The 13329-nt window shown below is 39.0% G+C and overlaps 1 protein-coding gene across 2 annotated transcripts in view; it reads right to left on the bottom strand.

Moving 5' to 3' along the window:
• Window positions 1-12900, bottom strand: part of LOC127411510 (neuronal PAS domain-containing protein 3-like) — a 400645-nt gene extending 387745 nt beyond the window's left edge. The window contains exon 1 of one of the 2 annotated variants that reach the window (XM_051647156.1): window positions 12441-12900. In XM_051647156.1, coding sequence (XP_051503116.1) covers window positions 12441-12598 — 158 coding nt within the window. In that variant the 5' untranslated portion in view covers window positions 12599-12900. Of the gene's footprint in view, window positions 1-9959; window positions 11648-12440 lie in introns of those variants that run through there. The other variant, XM_051647155.1, reaches the window with a different exon arrangement.
• Between the last annotated feature and the right edge of the window lie 429 nt (window positions 12901-13329).

The following is a 13329-nucleotide window of genomic DNA, read 5'->3' as shown; positions in this document are numbered from 1 at the left end:
TGTAAGTTCATGTTACCTAATGCATTAACTATTTTAACTATTAACTATTCTTCCTTGCTACGCCCAAGGAAGATGCAGTTTACCGACAGGGAAATGATTTAGCGGAAGATATATCACATGGGGTCACCTATGGGGAACCAGCGCATGTGGAGCACCTACCCCAGCACAGGGCTTAGTTAGCACATGTACTGGGCCGGCAGCGAGTTTCTCCGCAACCTCTGCAAACTGTGCTGAGTCCAGGGACATCGAAGCACTTACCTGCTCCTGATACCCACCATAGGATCGGCCAGGGAGTGGGAAGGAGGAATATCGTCCCCGCAGTCCATCGGAACCAAACTGGTGTGGGCGTGTTTGTGCCACAGCTGGGCGCGCTGGGGCAGGGGGGCCACCCCTGCAGCGCCATACCTGCTATAAAGGAACGGTGGCCGGTGGTCGTGATAACGATGGCCGTGAGCCCAGGAACCAATCGTCAGGCTGCGAGGGTTCAGGGAGGTGGAGGGTTCCACTCCAGCCCGACACACGCAGCCACCCGGGCAAGCATGGCTGCCAGCTGCGCGTTAGGCTGTGACTGGGCGATCGCACCCAAAGGTGTGAGCCCAGTCGAGTCCTCAGCGTAAGACTGGACAGCCCGCTCTCCGATGCTGCAATCGAGAGCTCATCCACTTCGCGAGCGCTGAAACGAGATCGCGAACTCGACCTGAGACGAGCCGGCGGTCTCATCGCAGCAGGGCAAACAAGCGTACTGGGGAATGGGAGGTCCGTGGGGAGTTACCCGGCGGAGTGGCTCCCAATGGGGTCCCCAAATCACCCCCAGTGCTAACCAACGTGGCCTCAAACCCGTAGGTAGAAGGACCGAGGCAGGGAGCCGTTGGGGTGGTCTTTCCCACTAACGAAGGAAAAACCGCGACCGCAACATTGCCATGGTCACGCTCTCGCAGTGAGAACATGACCCGTCCACAAACGCTGTCTCCGCGTGGGCAGCGCCCAAGCATGTAAGACCGCGATCGTGGCCATCGGAAGCGGAGAGGTAACGACCGCAACCAGGAAATACACACAAACGGAGAGGCATCTTTGAAAAGACGCTCTCCGTTAATGCCACTCTTTTAGAAGGGAAAATATACTCTTTCAGTAGGAAGATTATACTCTTTTAGCTGCTGAAGCACCCAGGGGCGTTCTCTGCACTTAACCAGTGCAAGAGGGGGAGAAGCTGCTGTAATGCGCCATAAATCCAACAGCTTTTCGAGGTGAATGGATCGGCAGAGTAATTCAGCTCGCTGAACAAAACCGCTCGGCTCCGAAGAGAAAATCTGAATGAGTGGTTGCGAGCCAGCTCCATTTATACCCGTATGTCCGGGGGAGTGGCATGCAAATTCCACTCGCCAATTCCCATTTGGAATTTGGGAGTGTTTGGGGCTCCCAAGAGTGACCCCTAGTGTCACTACATCGACACAACATCGAGTGAGTGACAGATAGGGAACAACTTTCCTTTTTGGCTGGCATCAGCAGGCTCTCTTAACTTTGTTATATAGAGGCCACTTTTTACAATCCAATCAATTCCTGATGGATAAATTCCAACCCAATCTCATGTAAAGTCATACGTAATTTACGAGTTGGCTATTTCGTATGGTCGTGCTCGATATTGTTCGCATAAACTCGTACGACTTCATTACGTGCAAATTTCCGGATGTCTAATGCAAAGTAAGCGTGAGTTCCGCTCACGAGTCGTTAAGGACATACTTATTAATATTATGCCCTTTCCTAAACCCCTTATCTAAACTTAACCAATCAGTAGAGTGTGTAAACATGATAGGAAGCTGCTGTGTGTGACAGAAGCAAGTAATTGTCGCGTATTAGATGGAAATGATGTCCAGCGACGTCATTGGCTTAATTGAAAGTCATTGGAATTCAAACAAGTGCAATCGCACGATATCATTCGAATTAGACAAATTTAGAAAAGTCGTACGAATCCTAACGATTTTGCTGTGAAAGTGTGTTGATAAAATCAGATCCAGCTCTAAATTATTTTTTTTTAAACTCAAATGCGTATCTGTAACTATGCATTGTCATATCAATACCCATCTGAATTCTTGGTTCATTTCAGGTTAAACATGACAAAACGGTCATGACAAAATGAATGATTTGTGGCAGTATGTTTTTGATTCGATAAAAAGACCTAGCTCAAAAGAGTAATTCGTTCGGGAATTCACTCTGTATGTTTCACGCTGTAGATTTAAAAGAACCAGCTTATAAGAGTCAAAAGAAGGAAAAGACATCTAAATGCAAAACATCTCACATGCAGAGAAAAACTGGAAATATTTTCAAATCAAAATTTTTAAGCATTCTTTGATGTGTGCAAATATGTGGATAGCCAAACCCAAATCCAAGTATGTCATATACGTATTTACATCCATATTCTTTGCCAATTCATTTACGATGATTACACGTGAATACAGGAAGTGCTGTAGAGTTTATTAGGCTCTCAGAAGTGCTACTGAAAAAGGGCAACGCTTGCTGCTAGCATTAGATGATCGCTGCACAGCCAAACTAAACAAGCAGATGGGAGTCAGCAGGCACAACATCTGTCTGTACAAGCACATACTAAATGAAGGTCTTAAAACCACTGTGGACACTAAACGCATATATAGAGACCTCGGGTCTCGAACCATAACAAAACCTGTAATATTCAAAAGCAACACTTAGCTGCCTAAAGCACAATCGGCTAAAATTTTTCCTGCCTAGAGTCTTTTAAGATATAATGTACAGTTCTTCCAGAAATCATAAAAGATGTCAGTGTAATATTTGAGATTTGAGATGTAGCATCCAGTGACTAAATGGAACTCAAAGATTCACTGTTCAATAACACACAAGGCAAAAAAAGCAAATGATTTGTTGTCATATTTACATGCACAAAGAATCTTTCTGAAATTTGTGAACACTGAGGGTCATAGGTAGAAAAATCCAAATTAAGAAAGGCCAACAAAATCGGTTATCCTCTAGGTCAACATGATCACATGGGAAGTCAGCATGTTGTTTCTGAGAGTTTGCATAATCAGTGATGATCGCGATTCGGATTTTTCATTTTTCCCTCTAACATAACATTTTTACTCCACTTAGGGTTAGGTTTATGTTTAGGGTTACAGATACTAAAAAATGCACTGTATTGCTGCCTGTACAGCTGTAAACAACTCGCTTCAAAACTCGCTTTTGGCACCCCTCCATGGACAATACACCCATAAAATGGAGCTCACATGTGCCCATATGCACAACAGCAGTTACTGCTTTGGCCACTGGGGGCAGTGTTTTACATTTCGGTAAGCATTTCACAACACTAAACACAATTTCAGCTAAAGAAAACTGGTAACACTTAACAATAAGGTTCCATTCATTAAAAATAGTTAATGCATTAGGTAACATGAACTTACATATATTACACATAATAATAATAATAATAATAATAATAATAATAAATATATATATATATATATATATATATATATGTTAATCAAAATACAATTGTTCATTGTAGTTCATGTTAGTTCATAGTGCATTAACTAATAATGTTAAGAAATACAACATTTAATTTTAAAAATCTAATAGTATATGTTGAAATTAATATTAACCAAGATTAATAAATTATGTAAAAGTTTTGTTTACTGTTAGTTCATGTTAAATAATGTTAACAAATGGAACCTTATTGTAAAGTGCTACTAGAAACGTCAACCTACTACTTCTGATTTAACTAGCCTTAGACCAATCGGTAGACCAACTGACCGGCTGATATTTGGCCATTTTTAGATAATCAGCATCTGCCCATAACTGCTCAATTGGACGAGTAACAAAGGTGGTCATTCTACGTAGTGTCAGTTCCAAAATCTACTAATGAAATCTACTGTTATTAATATGTTCAGTTTTCAAATGTCTCTTGAATTTTAATAGTTTCATGCTCTCGGCAAGAAGCATTTTCTCCTCCCTTTTAAAAGTTACGACAATTTATTTTTCCATCTTAACTGTGTGCAATTATATATTTAGTTGCATTTGATTGTTTTCCCCTGTTGTCCATGACCCTATTAGTACAGACTAGTGTTCGACCGATATATCGCCAAGGCTGATAAATTGGATGATATTCAGACTTTTTTAATTATCAGCATCGGCCGATACATTTTCCCATTTGGCCGATTTGTTTCTTGAAAGTGCCAAAAATCACCTGCTTGCATGTGAAGTGACTGAGAAATGTAAACAACCAATCACGGTTAATTTTGTTGTTACATGCCTTCATGTTACTACAATAATAGACTGGTGTGCAACACAGTGTTATCCAAACAGTCCGCATATCAGAGCAGCAGCAGATGCGTTTGAGCTCATAACGTTAAAGTGTTCGCCTGTTTCATTCTCCCTCTCTCTCCTCAACAGTTCCCTGTAACTTTTAACTGTCTTGACTAATGATAAAAAGGCAAATATCAATAAAACTAATATCATATACCATCTGCAAATATGTGCCTATCTCATTTAAATAGATGTAATAAACAAACCTCAAAAAACTTGAGCAGATTCAGCATCCATCATTTATTTACCTCAACGTATTCTATCAGCCTCTCCTCAGCAGTTCCCTGTCACTTTAAACTTTCTTTTCTAATGATAAAAGGCAAATATCAATAAAATGTCTACTATATACTGTACCATTTGCAAATATGCAGATAGCTCGTTTAAACAGATGTAATTCACGAACCTCACAAAAATCCAGCATTTTATTTCCGTCGAGCGCTCATCTAATATCTTCCTCTGAAGTGCGTATTCTATCATCCAGAATCAAAACTTCAGGAACAGGATCAAAAGTTCCTATGATTCGCAAATCATGACGGTCAGTCTGTGACAATCCAAGCAGGCGATCCAGGCCATTTAAACTGTCAGGAGATTGCTGCTCACGCTGGATCCGCACAAACGTGTGAGTGCAACCTCAAAGTAAAAGCGCTTCACGTGCGCTATAAGTAAATGTCTTATTCATTATGCACTGTATGTGCAATTGGTTTGATTCTGTTTTTTTGAGAAAATGCAATTGTTAATGTGCACGTCATCTATGGTTGATGGACAACTGTGTGTACTGTTATTTCCTTCCTAATATATCAACAATTTCTTCATGTGCAAATAAATTACTAAAATTTGATGACTAAACAGAAATCAGAAGAAACTACTATCTACTGCTATCTTAAAATACAATATTCTTTTTTTAGATTCTTTTTTACAAAGTTAAAGTTTAGTGTGAAATTTAGTAAATATAGTGCTAAATAAGAGTTTATAAATTTTTTAGCAATTTTATGTTTATGTTATTTACTATATTAAATTGTGTGATATATCAGCATTGTATCAGCCTATCAGCCATTATAAAACTCGACCAGTACTGTAGTACAGACATGCAACCCCTTTTTTGGGTCACAACATCATCGACCAGTTGAAAACCATTGGTATTTAGAACTAGGCAATTGGTATATTTTAATCTCAAACTGTAGTAGACTTTCTAAAAGTTGAAAAAAAAAAGGATAACCTTTTTTTGGTTTTTTTTTTTTTTTATCCCTAAAAATTAAATACTTTGGTATAAGTCACATCATTTACACAAACTTATGTTGTTCAAAAACCTGTATAACTTGATTTCATCCGTGGGACACAAAAGGCGATGTAAAGCAGAATGACAGCCTCAGTCACCATTAACATTCATTGAAAGAAAAAAGATGCAATGAAAGGTGAATGGCAAATTGCAACTGAAACTAACATACTGCCTAACATCTTTTGTGTGAAGAAAGAAAAAAAGCAATTCGATTTTGGAACAACGTGAGCGTGAGTGGCTACAGTATACTGCATGATTACAGAATTTTCGTTTTTGGGTCAACTATCACTTTTAAAGCCCACATTTATGATGGCAATAATAATAAAAAAGGAATATTATGGAGAATTTAGTATGGCTCCTTATGGTCAGTCACCGATTCATTGCATCAACGTAACAGATCCACCTGCAACCGATTCACTGGTACCTTTATAAATGGAATGTCCACATGTGTCACACAAACAGTAAACTAATCAAACATACAGATGTATGCATCACACAGCTTTGATAAAGGCTTTCACACCATGTGCCGTGCACTAATGCAGCTGGAGTACAGGCTGCACGATTACCTTTGTGGGATGCATCTTCAGTATGTCTCTCTGCTCTGACCTTCACAATAACAGACACGAGTGGCAGTTGGCAAGCGCCGCAATAATCACTGCACAACACGCCGAGCGGCAGCCACAGATGGGGGCTGCAAATCCCTTTTAATTGTGATAAATACACATCAGAATTGCTTATTTGCCTCCATTCCACAGCGTGTTCGACGCTGGCAAATCAACGGGTGGAATTTCTGCATCCTTTGTGTGATGGTATAGCACAGCTTGGGCTGTCTGCCTCTCCAGAATTCAAAGAATATAACCGCAAACCCTCTGGATGTCACTTCTGGGATTTTCTACAGGTGATTTTGAAATAAAAATAACACACACCATGCACTGACACTCTCAGCTTTTGAGAGTCCAGCGAGACGTAATCTTGCACAATGTCAACACCATTTTTCATAATAATTTCCCATCAAAGGATTGTTGTAGTGAATAGGGAAATACTGAAAATGTGATTTCAATAACAACCAGAATGATTTTGCAATGAGAACAATTATGGGTAGTTGATAAGCAATAGGCCTCCATTTGGGAAGTTGACATGTCCTGTGTGTCAATTCTATATTCCATAAAACTAGGGCTGGGTTTCTATACAGATTTCCCGATTTGATTTGATTTTAATTCACAAGCTCTCGATTCAAATCAGTTCGATTCTGATATGATTTGATTCGATACTGATTAATTTGGATATAGCCTATATTTCAGTTATAATGTCCACTATGAAACATGCATTATGAACATATTTTAAAAATTAACAACAGGACCCAAACTATTTTATTTAACAGATCTAATCATTAACACAACCCAAACTGAAGTAAACTTTAAAGCAAAAGATTGATCTTAGGACTTTAAGAATCTTCATTGGGATTGTTCAAATGAAGATCACAATTAAGGGAATATTCTGGGTTCAAAACAACTTAAGCTCATTCCACGGAACTTGTCGAAAAACATTAGTTAGACTAGATTCGTTTTTTCATAAAATGTAGGTTACAGATAGGCAGAAATGTGAAGCTTATTATTTTATAAAAGCACTTACATTAATTCTTCTATTAAAACCTGTGTAATATATGAGCTGTAAAGTTACTTTAATTGTCATTTTTACAGTCGTTTTAGGGTTTTAGGGTTAACTGCATTGCGTCGTCATGGCAACGAAGTTGTAAAACTCGATATAACTTTACACAGAAAAGGTTAGTAGCAATTTTATCACACTAAAATCATGTTAACATGAATATTGTTTACGTTTTGTAGCTATAATTTTGAAAAAGTGGCTATTTTAACATTTACAGACTGGCCCTATTTACTTCCATTGTCAGTGCCAGTACTGTAATTTTCTTCTTTTTTTTTTTTTTTTTAAGAAAATAAAGGGACAAGTCAATATATATATATATATATATATATATATATATATATATATATATATATATATATATATATATATATATATATTTTTTTTTTTTTTTTTTTTGTGGTTATCAACATTGCGCCTCAAATGCTGAAAATTGAGCTTAACTTGTATTGAACCAAAATTATTCCTTTTATCGGAAAATAGATATTTTTACCCAGCCCTACTTAAAACTATTTTAAGCAGTGCTTTAATTCCTTTAAAATGACAATTTATGCAGCTTGTATTACCTGATCTTAATCAAAACAGTGATTACAAATGGTGCTAAACTTAAAAGAAATTACAATAAGTTAAAAGACCTACTGTACGATATTCACTGTCCTTTATACTGTACATTTATATCAGATTTTAACCCCCCAAAAAAAGGACTCCAGCCAACAGCCCAAATACAGAGTCTCTTAATGGACCTGTTGAATACATGACAAACATAAACAGGATGATTACAGAGATGATCCTTTATGGGTAATGCCAAATAAACCAAGTAGCCTTAACTATTCCAAAGCTCCAAGCAGCTGATCAACACCACTACTGCAATGTAGGAGAGAAAACAGAACAATTTAGCACTTTTGTTTGCCCTCAGCGAGGGAGGGAGGCATTGCTTTCTCCGACACAAAGCCAACTTTGTGTTTAGTGTTGTGTATAAATCCACGCCAACCAATCTCTCTCGAATTCTCGCCCGACTCCTTCAGAGTTGCTTAGCCCAAGAGTACAATCCTCACCTCCCTACTCTAACAGCAGCAGGCAGCGACGCCTGGTAAACAGCACTGCATTAAAAAATTTACTCCCAAACCTTTCCCTGAGAATTTCAGGCCCAGTGTTGTTCGGTTCAACTCTCAAGTGCAGCCAAATAACGAATCACAGAGAGCAATTTAGCTCTTCAGAATGCTGCTCGGAAACAGGTGATAAAAGAGAGGCACTCGTTGCACCGGCTATGAAGTTTCCCCTCTTCAAAATTAATTCCATCTTCAAGATTCCTATCTCTGTGATATGCTCGGAATGGCACACAAATACGCACCCGCCAGAAAGATTACTGCAGACTGACTTAGCATAAACATCTCCTGCTGTTATGGCTGGCAGGGGGTTGAATGTAATTCTAACGTTGTGGCCTATTTAGACGTAGGTGCATTAGTGTAATCTGCGCGTTTCGAGTGTGAATTATAAAATAATCATGCTCACTCAGAGATTTTAGTCAAGCTTGCACATGATAACCATTCTCAGTCCGGTCAGGGACACAATTGCACAGTATATGAAGCAGGCCGTGTTTACATTGTAAAATGTCACAGGCTCTACGGCTGCAATTTTGTATATACACCGCAGGTGAATTATTGCATACGATTTAACATTAGTTCAACAAGCTGTATGCCTTGTACAGATCACTGCCTTATTTAATAGTCCTGTCCAAAATGCTTTCGACAAAACAAAATATGAACTACAGGTATTATAGAGGTTGACATTTAATCTCTGATACGCAGAAATGGCAATTTCCTAAAACTTTACCATACAAGATTTGTGTGAAAGACTGATGAATACGCAATCAAAAGGCTTTCAATTACTGTATGCAATACACAATATAGCACTAAACATGCATATGACTGTTGTATACAAGATATAGTCTTATTTCACAATTTGCATTCATGAAAGTAATTTCATAACTGTAGATTAATTCACCACACCACTTGCCAAGTGTAGAAAGACTGAGGCACTTGAAATGTCATCTAATAAGTGTGAAAGACTGCATGCAACAAATGCAATGCAACAATAAGTATTCCAAAAACTCAAAAACAAAATAACAGCCTAGTATAGCCAATATATGGTCTTATTATATTTTCAGTCATAAAACGAATTTCTAAACTGCAGATAAACTCAGTACATACATTTTGCTCATCGTTATATGGTGTTTCTAATCCAAGCTAATACATTGCTGGAGTAATCCTGGCATCTAGCCTACATTTAAACAAACAGCTGCCTGATGCACATTTAACACCAGCAGCAGCATTTCTCAGCAGCAAACAGCGTGTTTGGCGAAATCGAACGCTTAGAGGAAATAAACGGATACAGTGTTGCAACAACGTCACGTTCGAATTTCACACTTTTCCCGGGAAACGCGTCAACGGTCAGCGGGACAGATCGCTCCACACATTCAATCAACTGTCATGTCCTCTGTCCAGCCAAACACACACACACACACACACTCACACACATGCCTTCTCTCAGCGTTTATACCTGTTACCCAACCCCTCAAACCCACTCGTGCGGAAAGGGCAAAGTTGGCCCATCTCAGTCCAACAAAATGCACGCCAAGCTTCGCGAGCGTCAGCGCGCGCTGTTTCCACAGAGACAAAAACAAACCAAGCGCTATTACCGTTCTCTTCTGGAAGGGTCTTGCTGTATGCTAGGCTTGGTGGGCGCCATCTTCCTGCAATTATTTGATTTCTTACTTTTCACCTCTTCAGATTTCACGCGACGAGCAGCTGACAGCGGAACCGCGAGCATTTAAACAACGCCATCGGTTGTTTTCGAAGCGCTCGTGCCCGTGTCTCCGTGCGTTCATACGCGTGCAGACAGGCGCGGAGAGCAGCCGAGACTGAGATCCAAAGGCATGCCAAGAAAAGTGAGTGGAAATCCGGCGGCTGTCCTCGCGCACACCGGGGTTTTCTCGGGGTAAATGAGGGCAGATATCAGTGCACCAGCGGGGCATTTACATCAGGATGTGCCCCCTCGAACACCGCGCGCTCTAAAGCCCCCTTTTCTCAGTACGTTTGTCCGCATTTTCCATCTTTATCTGCCTCTCTCTCCCTCTCATCTTCCTCTCCTGCCGGCGCAACAACGCCACTCAGTTGTAGTTGGAAATAGTTTGAGTTTATTGGGAATGTACAGGTTGTTTCTGATGCAGAAATGGAAAGATTTGCACGTGCATCAATTACAGAGCATCAACTAGGTGCACTAGTTTATATCTGTTTTAATGACACGTTTTTGATCATTTCAGAACAGATTTGTTTTTATAAATATGTTCAATCATTTGGTTGACAGGTGTCAAAATCAACGCATACGTCCATATAAAGAGCATCTCAGGTTTAATCGCAATTTGACACACTTATACAAAGATTTATCTGTTTTATAGCAGATTGGGGTAATGGCTTAACTTGATTTGGCGTAATGTCTAAATTAGTAGCTTAATTTTGACAAAGCATCAGGAGTGAAAAAAATATTCTATATCCAAAAAATGCATTCTTGAGGAAATGTCTTGAACAATTAGAGATCTAATGCTGCGTAAAAAAGTATGCGAGTGTTCAAGTGTTGCTGTTGTTGTTGTTGTTGTTTTTGTTTGTTTGTTTTGCACTAATGCACATTAAATCTACTCACTTTTGTATTTTAAATTTCATATCTATTTCAGGTTGTACTAAAGAAATATGTTTTGACATAAATAAAGGCCTGTTTCCAACTGTGCATTACAGAGCCCGTGACCTGTCAAGGACATGTGTTGACAAACACGTCATTTAATGTCTTGCTCCTTCTATTGTGCTGTAAATAGACTGTTTAATTGAACGTGACAGAATATGTTAGCATGTGTGCATTTGATCAGTTTATTCTGCTGGTATACAAACAAACTAAACATTCACGTTTATTACACGCCAGTTGCAAAACAATTAAAAAGCTGTTGTGTTTCAAATGGATGTAAATTATATGCACATATAGGCTAAATAACAAAATCATGAAATCATTTAAAACATTTAGTGTGTTTATCAATTTAACAAAATGTAAAAAAATATATATATATTTCTTTTGTTTTTAAATCATAAACACACAATGTGTGGTTTAGATGGCATTCTCTTTGGTGATTAAAGTTTTAAAACTACAACTTAATCATTGTAAATCTCTAGTAGTTATCTTTTTGATCTACTTAAACACTTCTTGAGAGTTTCTGAGCAAAGCAAATGGATGTAACCGATGTGCATTGAGTTTACATGCAGTTAATGCCAAATCATTGTAATATAATCATTTGCGATTGTTTCAAATGTTAATGGGAGTTTGTGTGTGTGTATGTATGTGTGTGTGTGTGTGTGTGTGTGTGGGCAGGTTTAAGTGGTTTATGAGGACTTTTTTTTTTTTTAGGTTACAAACTGATAATTACAAGGGTATTATGCTATAAATGTGGTTTATGAGGACATTTCTAGTGTCCCCATAATTCAAACTGCTTAAAAAACATACTAAACGATGATTTATTGAAAATGTAAAAATGCAGAAAGTTTTTTGTGAGGGTTAGGGGTAGGGATAGGGTTGGGGGATAGAATCTATAGTTTGTACAGTATGGAGAGTCCTCATAATGATAGCTGCACCAACATGTGTGTGTGTGTGTGTGTTGACATACGTTGAGTGCACCAAAATGACTCTTCATGACTTGTTTGTAAATGTCAACATCGCCTTTATTATTTTATATTGTGGTCGAAAAGGTGTTTCTTTATTTGATCAATTGTATTCAGTACATTAAACGCTTTATCCAAGTTGATTATCAATCATATTATGATTTCTCTTTTCACCTGTGCGCGTGTTTGAGTGTGTGTTCTGGAATTTGACAAGAGAGTCAAACTTTAAAGCTTAATAAACGACCCGCTTTATGCCATTTATCTTTTTTGTCTCATAAAGTAAATGCAAAACATGGGTTTTTGGCCAATAATGATGTTCCAGTAGTCTAAATTTGTAACAGAAACCTCCAGTAAAGTCCAATATTCCTTTAAGCTTGCCAACGCGTGGTGCATATGAACGCACGCAACAAATATGAAATGAATGTTATGAATGTCACCTAAATGTAAAGAAAACAACGTCTTGCTTTTATCCGACATACCTTTGTTGGTAGGAAGTAAACCCTTGGACGTTTTGCGGATTCCCGTTCGTAGCTCCCGGGACTCGAGACGCAGCCGGCATCCCTCCACCGGCTCCCCCACCTGCAGCCGCCGCCGCCGCCGTCACCTGAACACTGAAATCCGGGAAGATCCTGATCATCCCCGAGCGCACACCGCGATGCTACACCAAACGAGTGTGTGTGGATGTCTGCGAGCAGCCTTCCCACCGGTGCGACAAATCACAGCAGCGCAATCCCATTAGTGATGAAAACACGCTCATCAGCCATTGTGCGTCTCGTTTTTCGGCTTACAGAAGAGAGAAGTGCTGCTTTTAGAGGGTTTGTGATGAGAGATGCCCGTCGACCGAAGCCTCTTTGCGCGTCCTGTGCGCTTTTACGCGTAAAAGTTTCAAATGCAATAACGAGCGTTTCTGATCCCTCGGACCCTCTGTTATATAGTTGAACTCCCTCAAAACCTTATTATTTCACCATATCCTCTAATCTATGAATGTTCTGGCTGTCTCTATGGTCCAAAAATCAGAGTAGCAACCAGGGTCCGTTTTGGTACGTAAAACCACTTTAGCAGCTCAGAATGTTATGGCAGTTTCGGAAATGTACAAAAAAGGTGATAAACGAACTCTTAAAATACCACATCAATGTATGCAGTCATTATTTAAACTTTCAAAAGCGAAAAATGTCAATTGGCACGTTTCTAGCCTTCAGCTAAAAACTTTATATAGCCATAATATTATTTGTAAAGGAATGTGCAATGCTTTCCCTCTAGTGTAAAGGAATGTTTATATATAAATATTTGAGCAAATAACTTTTTTTTCTGTCCAGTGTGACCGAAAGAAATTAGCAGCTATTGATTCAGATTCGGAGACAGCTGTCG

This window comes from Myxocyprinus asiaticus, chromosome 20, assembly GCF_019703515.2.
Source record: "Myxocyprinus asiaticus isolate MX2 ecotype Aquarium Trade chromosome 20, UBuf_Myxa_2, whole genome shotgun sequence".
Lineage (NCBI taxonomy): Eukaryota > Metazoa > Chordata > Actinopteri > Cypriniformes > Catostomidae > Myxocyprinus > Myxocyprinus asiaticus.
The sequence above is the reverse complement of the archived record's forward strand: the minus strand, read 5'-3'. Positions and strand labels throughout refer to the sequence as shown.